This window comes from Phacochoerus africanus, chromosome X (assembly GCF_016906955.1).
Source record: "Phacochoerus africanus isolate WHEZ1 chromosome X, ROS_Pafr_v1, whole genome shotgun sequence".
Taxonomy (NCBI): Eukaryota; Metazoa; Chordata; class Mammalia; order Artiodactyla; family Suidae; genus Phacochoerus; species Phacochoerus africanus.
Window position 1 is genome coordinate 2,223,281 of NC_062560.1, and position 13,777 is coordinate 2,237,057.

Genomic DNA, 13,777 nt, shown 5'->3' on the forward strand with positions numbered 1-13,777 from the left:
CTGTCCAGATACCCCTACAGTCAGGAAATGCCATTCTCCTTGTCAGAAAGGCTTATTGGCAGCGGTTCAAGGCTGGGACGTCCCTTGAGGCAGCCGGTCTTTAAAATGACTTTCACACAGCCGTCGATCCCGGAGATGGTGGAATCTGTGGATTGCATCAACACGATGATGCTCGGCCTGGAGGCAGGGGCATGAACCATGGAGGGGGTGTGCTAGCGTGGTCCCCATGAAGGCTCTAAGAGATGGAAACCGCCTCTGGCATTGTCATGTCATTATCCCCCTGGACAGGTGAGGGAACAGAAGCAGCCGGTCTTGGTGACTGACTCCAGGTTGCAGGTGAGCCTGGACCCCTGGCTGCCTGGCTCGGTGGTGCCCGTGTGGAACAGAGAGCTTATAGACAGAGGTGACGCAAAGAGGTGGGCTCTTCCGGAGAGATCCTCTAGATCACCAGGCTCTCGGGTGCTGCCATCGCACGGGGACCAGGCAAACTCCAGGAACTTCAGCGCCTGGCTTCCTCGCTTCCTCAAGCCCAGGCAGAGGCTTCAGAGGCAAATGCCACACGCGGCCCCACCCAGGGGATAACCTTGGGTGCCTTATGCGTCGCGTGTCCCTTTCAGCACCTCTTGTCTCAAGAGCGTGTTTCTCAAGAATGGTAAGCAGAGGCTAACTGTCCGAAGGGAGGAGGAGAAAGGGTTGGACCTGTTGGCACACAGTTACCCGCCTTGGGATTGGGCGGCAGTGGGTGGGCGGGGTGTGCCAGGGGCAACAGAATTACCACCGGCAGGGCAGACAAGCCTGGGAGAGTGCAAAGCTGTCTTAGAAAGTTGTGTGTAGCATAACACACGAACGGATATACAGAGAGAAATGCAAATGGATAAACATGCAGCAGAGAAATTGGCATATTTATCATAACATCTAACGTTTTATTATATAGGGAATATAATATGCTCTATATGTCTAACATATTATATAAATCATACAGTATTCTCCAGCATAGTATGTAAATAATATATTCTACAAATAATATGATATATATGTCTAGCATATTATTAAATAATAATATATATATTTTAGCATATTATATAAATAATGCAATATATATCTAGCATATTATATAAATAATACAATATACATTTCTAGAACATTATATAAATAATATATATTTTAGCATGTTATATAAATAAGATGATATTTAGCATATTTTATAAATCATACAGTATTCTCTAGCATATTATATAAATAATATACAAATAATACAATGTATAACATATTCTAGCATACTATATAAATATACATTTTAGCATATTGTATAAATAACATATATGTCTAACATTATATAAATAATACAATATATATTTCTAGCACATTATATAAATAATATATACTTTAGCATACAATATATATTTCTAGTATATTGTGTAAATAATATACTATATATTTTAACATATTATATTAATAACATAATATGTGTTCAGTGTCCTATATAAGTAATACAATATATATCTAGCATATTGTATAAATACTACAATATATATGTCTCATATTATATAAAAATATAATATGTAACATGTATTTCTAGTGTCAACTGAAGTCTCTAAGCTTTTCAATGTAGGCAATTATGTATTTACACCTCCCCAGTTACTTTGAGTATCTTAGTATTCAGGGAGCTTCAAAAAATAATTAGGGACGAGAGTTCCCATTGTGGCACAGCGGAAACGAATCCGACTAGGAACCATGAGGTTGTGGGTTTGATCCCTGGCCTCGCTCAGTGGGTTAAGGATCCGGTGTTGCTGTGAGCTGTGGTGTAGGTCACAGATGTGGCTTGGATCCTATGTTGCTGTGGCTGTGGTGTAGGCTGGTGGCTACGGCTCCGATTAGACCCCTAGCCTGGGAATCTCCATATGCCACGGATGTGGCCCTAAAAAGACAAATGACAAAAAGAAAAAAAAAAAAATTAGGGAGTTCCTGGTATGGCTCAGCAGGTTAAGAACTTGACTAGTAGCTATGAGGATGTGGGTTCGGTCCCTGGCCTCGTTCAGTGTATTAAGGATCTGGTGTGGCCATGAGCTATGGTATAGGTCACAGATGCGACTCAGATCTGGCATTGCTGTGGCTGTGGTGTGGGCTGGCAGCTGCAGCTCCTATTTGACTCCAACCCCGGGAACTTCCATATGCTGCAGGTGTGTCAGTAGAAACAAAAAAAAAATAATTAGCAGGTGGCCATGGAAAAGTTAGAAATACCTTCTTAGCATATACATGTATATATTCCATATATAATATAATATATAACTTTAGATGTGGGTAATATACATTCATAATATATATTTGATACACACGAATTGACACGTGTTTCAGCTGATGCTAGAAATATATATATACTGTATTAGCAATGTACATTGAAAGTTATATATATTTAATACATAAATTTACATAGACAACACATATTTCAGTTGATGCTGGAAATATACATGCTGTACTTTTGATATAAATTTAATATACATAAATTCACATATATATTTCAGTTGACACTAGAAATATATCTATACTGTATTTATAATGTAAATTTGTATCTCTAGAAAGGTGTTACCAGTGTCTAATTCTTGTTTTAATCTCTCTAAATGCTAAGAATGGAAACATCTCAAAGTACCTTGATATCTGTCAAGAATACAATTATGTTGAAAACCCTGGCATCTAATAAAATAAATGTCAGTCATGTTATGTATACTATTATTAAAATGTAATTATAATCATGTTATGTCGTGTATCATATATTATAACATTACTATATATGACTAAAATATAAGTACATAATGACTCACATATTTTAATATATTATGTTCCATAATTATAGATTTTCTACATTATTTTACTCTGCAAATGATATGCTATATGCATACATAATAACAGTTTTTTAAGATTTTCTGGGATCTCAACATAGCCAGTTATGTCCATCTCCGCTAATGTCAAATTCGGCTCTTATTCCAGGAACAGATGCCTTTAAGTTTTATGTTGATTGCACTGGTCAGGTGATCCAGAAAAAAATAGGTCAAAATTATAATAATAATAAAGTCTTCTTTTGTAGCCGGTGTTAATGAAACAGTTTCAATATTTTACCCATAGGCACGATGCCAGCCCAGTGTTTTCAGCTGATTTTATTCTTAAGGTTTGGAGAATTTTAAAATATTTATTATTATTGTTATTATTATTTATGGCTGCACCTGTCACATATGGACGTTCCCAGACCAGGAGTTGAATTGGAGCCGCAGCTGCCGGCTGACACCATGGCTCATGGCAACACTGAATTCTGAACCCACTGAGCAAGGCCAGGGGATGGAACCTGCATCCTCATAGATGCTAGTCGGGTTCTTAACCGGCTGAGCCACAACAGGAACGCCAAGACTTTTTAAAAATTATTAAATAGATACTAACCATGGAAATAATTATATGTTTTCCAGCACCACCAACCTAAACGTACACATTTGTAAATTTACTGGGAAATCCATCGTATTGTATCATGGACTATATATACATTAATATATATATAATGGTTTTAATATACATAAAAACTGTGTATAAAAACTATATATATAAACACACATATATGTATATGTATAAACTAGTAAAAAAGAAAAGAAAGTGGCACATCTTAGATGGGAACCATTTTTGCAATGAACCCCCTTTGGGACCGGTCATAAAACCCAAGTCTGACGACACCCTTGGGTTGACGTGTCCCCTTTTCTTCTCGCTGCAGGCAAGCTTCTCGGCGCCATCGATGACTTGGGTCTGACAAACAGCACCCTTGTCTACTTCACGTCCGACCACGGAGGACACCTGGAGTCCAGGCTGGGCCACGCCCAGCTGGGAGGCTGGAACGGGATATACAAAGGTGAGAAGAGGAAGCCACTGCCTCTGCTGGGGACGAAGCTCTCCTGGGGTCCTCCTGATGAAAACCCACCAAGTGAAGAGATGACGGCAGGGAACACCCAACAAGCTCCTTCCTTCCTTCCTTTCTCAATTTTTTTAGGGTTGCACCTGCAGCACATGGAATTCCCAGGCTAGAGGTTGACTCGGAGCTGCAGCTGCCAGTCTACGCCACAGCCACAGCAAGGTGGCACCTGAGCTGCATCTGCAACCTACACCACAGCTCACGGCAACGCTGGATCCTTAACCCACTGAGCAAGGCTGGGGATCAAACCCGTGTCCTTATGGATACTAGTCGGGCTCATTACGGCTGAGCCACAGTGGGAACTCCCAGACCTGCTCGTTTCATTTCACACATTATTATTGTTATTAATATTTATATTAATATTGATGGATGTCGAAGGCCAGTAACCAAGGAAACGAGACTCAGATCTGGTAGCATTTCTCAGGAAGGTAGCTTTCAGGCTGGCAGGACAGTGAAGACACATCTGGAAACTGGCTTCCCGGAGTTCCCATTGTGGCTCAGCCGGTTCAGAACCCAATGTGCTGTCTGTGAGAGTGCGGGTTGGATCCCTGGCCTCGCTCGCTGGGTTCAGGATCCTGCATTGCCGTGAGCTGTGGTGTAGCTCGTAGATGCAGCTCAGATCTGGTGTTGCTGTGGCTGTGACGTAGGCCAGCGGCTGCAGCTACGATGCAACCCCTCGCCTGGGACCTTCCATGTGCCGCGGGCGTGGCCTTAAAAAGAAAAAAGAAATTAAAAAACAAAGAAAAGAAAAGAAATTGGCATCCCCAGGAACCCTGTAAGATGACAGACTATTAATGCCAGGGATGTCTTTAAAGGAATAGAAAGTGTACATATTGATTAATTTATAAGACTGTTGAGAAAAGAGCCAACAAGAGCACGTATGATGGCCAGGGTTGCGAGGAGGGAAGAAAAAGCTCCTTGGTTATTAAGGATGAAAAAGCTCCTTGCTTATTCAGGATGTTTTGGTTTCTCTCGTCCAGGATGTGATTCAGCAGAGAAACTGGCCAAACTGGTCTCAGGTTCCATGATTAAATCCACATATACTGATTGTGAGTCCTAAATGCAGCCTTTCGCTGAGGACAGCTGTCCCCCCCCCACTGCAGTGGCCTGGTTTATAACAAATCCCCTGATAGGTCCAAGAAAATTATCTGCAAGATGTTCAGGACCTGTTATATGTATTGAAAGAGGTTTTAGGAGTTCCTGTCGTGGCACAGTAGTTAACGAATCCGACTAGGAACCATGAGGTTGCGGGTTCAGTCCCTGCCCTTGCTCAGTGGGTTGGAGATCCGGCATTGCCATGAGCTGTGGTGTAGGTCACAGACGCAGCTTGGATCCCGCGTTGCTGTGGTTCTGGCGTAGGCCAGTGGCTACAGCTCCGATTAGACCCCCCTCACCTGGGAACCTCCATATGCCGTGGGAGCGGCCCAAAGAAATAGCAAAAAGACCAAAAAAAAAAAGGAAGAGGTTTTAAAGCATTTTCTAGAGGGGAAAACATACTATTGTTCATGCAGACATGCAGATGTTAAACGTATTATTTTTTATTATATTCTTTTTAAGCTGGCACCTGCAATACATGGAAGTTCTCACGCTAGGGGTTGAATCGGAGCTGCAGCTTCCAGCCTACACCACAGCCACAGCAACGCCGGATCCGAGCCCCATCGGCAGCCTCCACCGAAGCTCACGGCAACACGAGATCCTTAACCCACTGAGCAGGACCAGGGATTGAACCCACTAATACCTTCATGGGTACTAGTCGAGTGTGTTACCTCTGAGCCACAACAGGAGCTCCAAACGTGTTATTATAACCTATACTTCATGCACCCCAGTCTTGGATCCCATATGAAAGGAATGGGTCTGCATTCATGGATTTTTTGGCATAGATGAGATAAAGCCTCTACCTGGCCGAAGGGTGTGACTTAGGAAGCAAAACCAATCCATCATGGAAAGTTTTCCTGTTGAAATTGTCTTTTTTGCCTGTGAGAAGGTTAAAAAAAAAAATCTCTGTTTCTCAACAGGTGAGGGTTTTAAACTCCACTTTGAGTCATTTCATGGAAGGATAAAGCTCGGTGAACACTGTAGGCTGTCCATTGCACCTCATTTAGTCCAGGGAATTTGGTTTAGGTCCACTCATCTCGGTGTTGTTACCATTGCCTGCTGTTTGCATTCTCAGGAACGCCCTGATCTGATGATAAATGAGCCCATACCCATACGATGTCACTTCAGTGAGTCTTCAGGGTTCTGAGTTCAGCCACGAACAAAAAAAGGTCCCCACAGAGTTCCCAGGGCTCCTGTTGTGGCTCAGCAGTTAATGAACCCAACTAGGATCCATGAGGATGGGGGTTCGATCCCTGGCCTCACTCAGTGGGTTAAGGATCTGACGTTGCCGTGAGCTGTGGTGTAGGTCAGAGACATGGATTGGATCTCATGTGGCTGTGGCTGTGGTGTAGGCGGGCAGCTGTAGCTCCAATTCGACCCCTAGCCTGAGATCCTCCGTATACTGAGGGTGCAGCCCTAAAAAAAAAGAACCTCCCCACCTGTATGGACTTTAAATTGTTGTGGAGGGAGGCGAAAAAGAAAGTATACGTAAATTCTATGATAGCGGAGAAGGCGGTGAATACTATAGAAAAAAAGGGGTGGAAGCCAAACAAAGGTGGGGGACAATCGAGCAAAAAAAAAAAGTCAGGTGGGAGGTGTATTTGCTGTTGTAACATTTTTCCTTTATTTGTATCAGAGTTGATATACAGTGTTGTGCCAATTTCTGCTGAACAGCAAAGGAACCCAGTCAGACACATATATATCCATTCCCTCTCTCATACTATCTTCCATCCTGGTCTATCCCAAGAGACTGGATAGAGTTCCCTGTGCTGCACAGCAGGACCGCATGGCTTATCCATTCTCAGTGTCATAGTTTGCATCTATGAACCCCAAACTCCCCGTCCATCCCACTGCCTCCCCCTCCCCCTTGGCGACCACAGCGTTTCAGGGGGTTCTGCTGAGAAGGTAAGTTTGAGCTGGGAAAGAAGCAGCTGTCAATCTGATAGAGCAACATTCTAGGCAGAAAGATTAGCCAGTGCGTAGAGCACAGGGAGCTGTACCTAGTCCCTTGTGATGGAGCAGGATGGAGGATAACATGAGAAAAAGAAGGTGTCTGGAGTTCCCGTCGTGGCTCAGTGGTTAATGAAGCCAACTAGAAACCATGAGGTTGTGGGTTTGATCCCTGGCCTCGCTCCATGGGTTCAGGATCCGGCGTTGTCATGAGCTGTGGTGTAGGTTGCAGACGTGGCTCGGATTCCAGCTGCAGCTCCACTTAGACCCCTAGCCTGGGAACTCCATATGTGGCGGGTGCAGCCCTAGAAAGGACAAAAAAAGAGAAAAAGTATGTGTGTGTATGTGTGTGTGTGTGTGTGTGTGTATAAAATATATGTATATACACACACACATATATATATGTGTGTATATATATATACACACATATATATATGCCTGGGTCACTTTGCTGTACAGCAGAAATTGACAGACCATTGTAAATCAACTATAATAAATTTAAAAAAGAAAGAATAGCCAGTGCAAATGCGCCATATTGAGTATAATCTTATTTAAGAAGAAGAATAAAAAACCAACCAGCAGCCCAAGATCAAGCATTCCGTGAGTGTGTACTGTTGACCCGATCAGGCTCCCCCCAGCACAGGCACTGAGCAGATATTACAGCAGAGGTTCCTTTATCGCTTAGTTAAGGAGCTCCCGTCGTGGTGCAGGGGAAACGAATCTGACTAGGAACCATGAGGTTGCAGGTTTAATCCCTGACCTCGCTCTGTGGGTTCAGAATCCAGGTTTGCCATGAGCTGTGGTGTAGGTCAGAGAGGTGGCTCGGATCCCGCATTGCTGTGGCTGTGGTGTAGGCCAGTAGTTGTAGCTCCGATTGGATCTCCATATGCCACGGGTGTGGCCCCCTCAAAAAAAAAAAAAAAAAGCAAAAAAATATGATAAAAATATCGCTTCGTTAACAGCTGTGCACTGTCGCCCCTGGGACTGTTTTAACTGGGACTTGGTTGTCTTGTCCTGAACACAGGTGGCAAAGGAATGGGAGGCTGGGAAGGCGGGATTCGTGTTCCTGGACTGATCCGGTGGCCTGGAAGGTTGCCGGCTGGAAAAGTGATTGAGGAGCCCACCAGCTTAATGGACATCTTCCCAACTCTGGCTGCAGTGTCCGGAGCAACTCTGCCGCAAGACAGGTGATGGAATATCTCTCTAGACGATTATTTGTGCACAGAGCTCATTTTTCTGCTTTAAGCTGGAGCACTCGGGGATAAAGGAAATAGTAAACTCAACCCAGCAGGTGCACTTTCTCACCAACCCCCCGGGCTGATTTTGCCCTCATTTATGGCTACGACTGTTGAGTCTTGTTCATGGGTCCAGGCTTATGTGGCTGTGATCCACGTCGGACACTTTACAGTTGTCGACCGGAGGAAAATGGACACAGATCCCTGGTCTGGGAACTTTCGTATGCTGTGGGTGCAGCCAAAAAAAAAAAATAATAATAATAATGATAATAATACTTGGTAGAAGGGAAGTGTTGAGGGCTGCAAATTTCACAATGATTTTTTCTCTCTCTCTCTCTCTTTTTCCCCTTTTGTTCTACCCAATTGTGTGGAGGGTTTCTTGCCCTTTTTGGAGGTTTAAAGTTTTCCACCAATGTTCAGTAGATGTTCTGTGTACATCGTCCTGCGTGTAGATGGTTCCTTTTTTTTTTTTTTTGGATGTGTATGTGGGAGAAGGTATATTCCATGTGTTTAATGCCTTCATCATCTTGATCCTGCCTCCTTCACAATGATTTTTTTTTTGTCTTTTTAGGGTTGCCCCCCCGCAATGCATATGGAGGTTCCCAGGCTAGGGCTCTAATTGAAACTGCCCCTGCCAACCTACACCACAGCTCATGGCAACACCGGATCCTTAACCCACTGAGTGAGGTCAGGGCTTGAACTCACATCCTCACGGATCCTAGTCAGGTTCATTACCACTGAGCCATGACAGGAACGCTCGCCATGATTTTTAAATGTTTCCTTTCCTGTGGTTGTTGATCGACTCATCCACTGGTGGACTTTTGAGTCATTTCCCCCGTGCATTTTGCATGATATGGAATAGCCATCCTTGTTTTTAATCTGTAAATAATGTGGATAATAATGGATCTGCCTCATCAAGAGGTGATGGACATTGGGGTGGTTTATTGATTTGGATTTTATGATGAAACTTTGCATACAGCCTTCGTGTGGACATACAGTTTTTAAAAGTCTGTTGAGTGAACACCCAGGAGTGCAACATTTGGGACTGATTTCCAAACGGGCTGCACCATTTTGCATTCCCACCAGCAATAGGTGGGTGAGGGTTCCAGTTGCTCCACATCCTTGGCGACCCTAACTATAATTTTTTTTTTTCGGCTGTGTCTAAGGCATGTGGAATTTCCTGAGCCAGGTATCACATGGGCAGCACAGCAGCAAGCTGAGCTGCTGTAGCGACAAGGCCAGATCCTTCACCCACTTGCCGCAGCGGTAACTCCCATAGGTTTTACAGCTTTGCGGTCAGTGTGGTCCAGCATTGATCGGAGAGGAAGTACCGTTGCATTTCCTTGATGACCACGTTTAGGAATATCTGAGTTCATGATTCTGTTTTTTATCTCTAGGTAGGTTTTACTAGGATTCTTTTTAACCTCAGGTATGATGCATTTTCTAATGTAAGATCAAAAACATAAGCTCTTTAGAGGTTCTCTAATACCTCTTTGCCAGGAGAGGGACACAACTACAAATGAAATTCTGATCTGTGTGCTCATGGCTTCAACATTTGATGGACCGAGCACTAACATATTCCATCATCTTGTCGCTTTGCTGCAAAAATTTGGGTATTTTCTCTTTCCCATGGGAGTACAATCTCTCTGACAGCATGTGTATTTTCCTAAATATCCAGTGCACGGTCCTCTTGGGCCATGCGATGGAAGGTCATGGGCAGTCATGGGAAGGTCAGGGAAGGTCATGAAAACTCATGGAATACACCGACCCTCCTTCACATAGCCTGGTGGTCAGCTTCCCTTGTCTCATCTCTGCATCCACCCGCAGGATTATAGATGGAAGAAACCTCCTGCCCTTGCTGCAGGGTGATGTCCAGCGCTCAGAGCATGAGTTTTTGTTTCACTACTGCGGCACTTTCCTGCACGCCGTCCGCTGGCATCCAAACAACAGTGAGTACTCCAGCCCCTGCTCCCCAGAACGCCAGGAGGGAGGTCCTTCAAGCCAGTTCCCAACACTTTCTTCTCCCCACTCCCCACCTCCCCACTTCACCCCACACCAGTCCTTTTTAGGGCTGCCACTCAGTATATCTCCTTGGGACATTTTCTGAGAATCACTGTCTTTGGAAAGGCAAGGGCGTGCTGTACATATATGCAATGGAATCCTACTCAGCCTTAAAAAAGAAGGAAATAATACCATTTGCAGCCACTTGGATAGACCTGGAAAGGTTCATACCAAGTGAAGTTAGTGAGACAGCGAAAGACCACATGTTATCATTTTATATGTGGAATCTAAAAAAGGATACAAATGAACTTATTTACAAAATAGAAACAGTCTCACAGACAGAGGGAACAAAATTACTGTTACCTAAGGGGACAGGTGCGGGGAGGGATGGACTGGGGGTGTGGGGTTGGCCCATTGCACCCTGAGGTTTGTGGAGTGATTGGCCAACGGGGACCTGCTGTCCAGCACAGCAAACTCTACCCAGTGTTCTGTGATTGTCTATGTCAGAAAAAATTCTGAGAGAGAATGGGTGTGGGTAGACATACATCACAGAATCCCTTTGTTGTACCCCTGAAACTAACACAACATTGTACATCAACTCTATTTCAACAAAACTTGAAAAAAATGAAAAAGAAATATGAATTTTGAGGAAGAGAGCAAATAGCAAAAGATAAGTAACGTAAAAGTTCCCGTTGTGGCTCAGCAGGTTAACAACCCAACATAGTGTCTGTAAGGATGTGGATTCAGTCCCTGGCCTTGCTCAATGGGTTAAGGATCCAGCGTTGCTGTGAACTGTGGTGTAAGTTGCAGACGCAGCTCAGGTCCCACCTTGCTGTGGCTGTGGTGAGGGCCAGCAGCTATAGCTCTGATTCGACCCCTGGCCTGGGAGCTTCCCTATGCTGCAGGTGTGGCCCTAAAAAGAAAAAAATAAAGTGTCCAGTCAACTAGGGGATTTTGAAGTTCAGGATTGCTCTAAGGATGAAACGATATTTAGCATTAACCTGTAGGCAGAGAGACGCGAAAGATGTTGGAGAAGGTAGAAAGAACATAGGACAGTTTCCCAGGGCTGGATGTCTCTGACATGTGTTTTCTCATCCAGGCGAGGCTGTGTGGAAGGTGCACTATGTGACCCCAGTATTCCAGCCGCCAGGGGCACAGGCCTGCTACAAGACCATCTACTGCAGGTGTTCAGGGGAACTGGTCACCTACCACAACCCTCCTCTTGTCTTCGACCTGTCCAGGGACCCCTCTGAGTCCACCCCTCTGACGCCAGACACGGAGCCCCTGTACGACGTTGTAATCAGGGTGGTGGCAGATGCCCTGGCCAAACACAAGAAATCCATTCTCCCAGTGCTGTCACAGCTCTCAGAACTGAATCGTGATAGCGTGTGGCTGAAGCCCTGCTGTGGGGTGTTCCCGTTTTGTCTGTGTGACAATGAGGGGAACGCCTAAGCCGTGGGGTCAGGCAGAGGTAGTGGTTGAGGGCAGGCAGTGAGGGTTGCCTGCTGGCGCATGTTCTGGCAGGGATGGAATGAACTGGGGAACAATTCTACCATCTCAGAAAGAGCTGCTGCAGCTGAACACACTGCCTCAGTCCTCTGACACCCATGAAGCCTTGGAGGCAGAGTTTTGGGTGAAGCAAAAAGAATAGCTGTATGGCTCTGCCAGGGAGAGGAGGCCACCAGCAGGCAAATGCTTCCAAACTGTGTGTCCTCCCTTGAGAGGGGACAGCAAGGGGTTTTATGGGTTTAGTTTGAAAAATAGCATTATTGATTAAGGTGTCTATATTATTCTCCCTACTTATATTATTTCAGAATCTTCAAGTCTGGCATTGGGGGGCCTGGTGATGGTTTCTGGTTGTCTTCAGTTCTGCCTTCTCTCTGGAAAGAAGATTGCTTATAGGGAAGGGGTGTTAGGGCTGTTCAATTACAGAAGAAAACACTAGATGCAATAAAACACTTGGTGCAATAGAACTCTTAACTGGAAAGTAACCATGAATAAAAGAAAGCAATTCAGCCAGGACGAGATCATTTGTGAAAAGCCTGTTAGAGCAAGGGCATGGACAATGCTGGGCTGAACTTCATGGAGACTTGTTTCCACTGGGTTTTAGCTGTCACCACATTTCCTCGTCATGAACTCTGGAGTCAGCCTATTGGAGGGGAGGGGAGGCCTGGGAGATGAAAGGCAAAGCCTTTTCTTTCAAAACACAATGATGTAAGGGCTTGTACACAGTTCCAATACTCTGGGGTGGATGGTTTTCAACTGAAGGCAACTAAGATCCAGCAGACTCAGGAAAGGCTTTGCACATCCCCCTTAACTGCCTAAAAGAATTTAGACCAAAAACTCCTTAACTGCCTAAAAGAATTTAGACCAGGAACTCCTTAACTGCCTAAAAGAATTTAGACCAGGAACTCCTTAACTGCCTAAAAGAGTTTAGACCAAAAACTCCTTAACTGCCTAAAAGAATTTAGATCAAGAACTCTCACCAGAGATAAACTTTTCATATTGGGAAGCCATATCTGCCCACAATGGCAGATGCTGCTTGACTAAATCTGGTCTGCTCTTCTTCCTCTGAATTGTCTTCCTCCTATTTGAAGTCTCAGACCTTCATTTTCTTCTCCTTGCCTCAAGTAGGAGTATAAACCTCGGTTGCCTGACTGCATTGGAGTTTTACATCTTTTGAGGATGTATGTAATTAAATTACTTTTCCTCCTGTTAATCTTTTTTTTTTTTCTTTTTATGGTGGCACCTGTGGCATATATGGAATTTCCCAGGCTAGGGGTCGAATCAGAGCTGCAGCTGCCAGTCTACACCACAGCCACAGCAAGAGATCCAAGCCACATCTGTGACCTAGCCCACAGCTTGTGGCAATGCTGGATCCTTAACCCACTGAGTGAGGCCCGGGATCAAACCTGTGTCCTCATGGAGACAATGTAGGCTCCTTAACCCACTGGGCCACAGTGGGAACTGCTGTTGATTGTTTTTATATTAATTTAAATATCAGATCATCTTTTGAACCTAGAAGGCAAAAAAGAAACATTTTACAGCCCTCTGAAAGCCAATATGCCCAAACTTTCAGATGAGTGGTTGTCTGTTGGTTGTAATGCTTTCTGTTAATTTTTTGTTTGATTCTTGGTGCTCAATGTCAATCTAATTTGCAAGCTCACTGTTTTCTTTTTATGGCCACACTGTGGCATGTGGAAGTTCCTGGGCCAGGGATCACTCACTCACCATGTAATAATCCATGTGCCAGTTTCCTGAGGCTGCCATGACACATCACCCCAACACATCACTTAAAACAGCACAGGTTTCTTCAGACCAGAAATTAAGGAGATGCTCTGGTCTATCTGATGCCCTGAGTAGAAACTTCACTGCATCCTGCCAGTTCCTGAGGGTTCCTGGTAGTCCTGGGCGTTAACTGGCTTATGGATGGATCTCTGCCTCTCTCTGTGTCTGTCCCTGAATTTTCTTCTCTTTATTTTTTGTCTTTTTAGGGCTGCACTTGCAGTATATGGAGGTTCCCAGGATAGGGGCCGAATCAGAGCTGCAG

General features: G+C 44.4%; 1 protein-coding gene across 2 annotated transcripts in view; it reads left to right on the top strand.

Moving 5' to 3' along the window:
- The window catches only part of LOC125118791 (arylsulfatase F-like), a 36,012-nt gene extending 23,770 nt beyond the window's left edge, over nt 1-12,242 (top strand). For both annotated transcript variants that reach the window (XM_047765624.1, XM_047765625.1), the window contains exons 8-11: nt 3,752-3,886; nt 8,016-8,178; nt 10,054-10,175; nt 11,327-12,242. In XM_047765624.1, the coding sequence (XP_047621580.1) occupies nt 3,752-3,886; nt 8,016-8,178; nt 10,054-10,175; nt 11,327-11,679 (773 nt within the window). In that variant the 3' untranslated portion in view covers nt 11,680-12,242. The remainder of the gene's footprint in view (nt 1-3,751; nt 3,887-8,015; nt 8,179-10,053; nt 10,176-11,326) is intronic.
- The last annotated feature ends 1,535 nt before the right edge of the window (nt 12,243-13,777 follow it).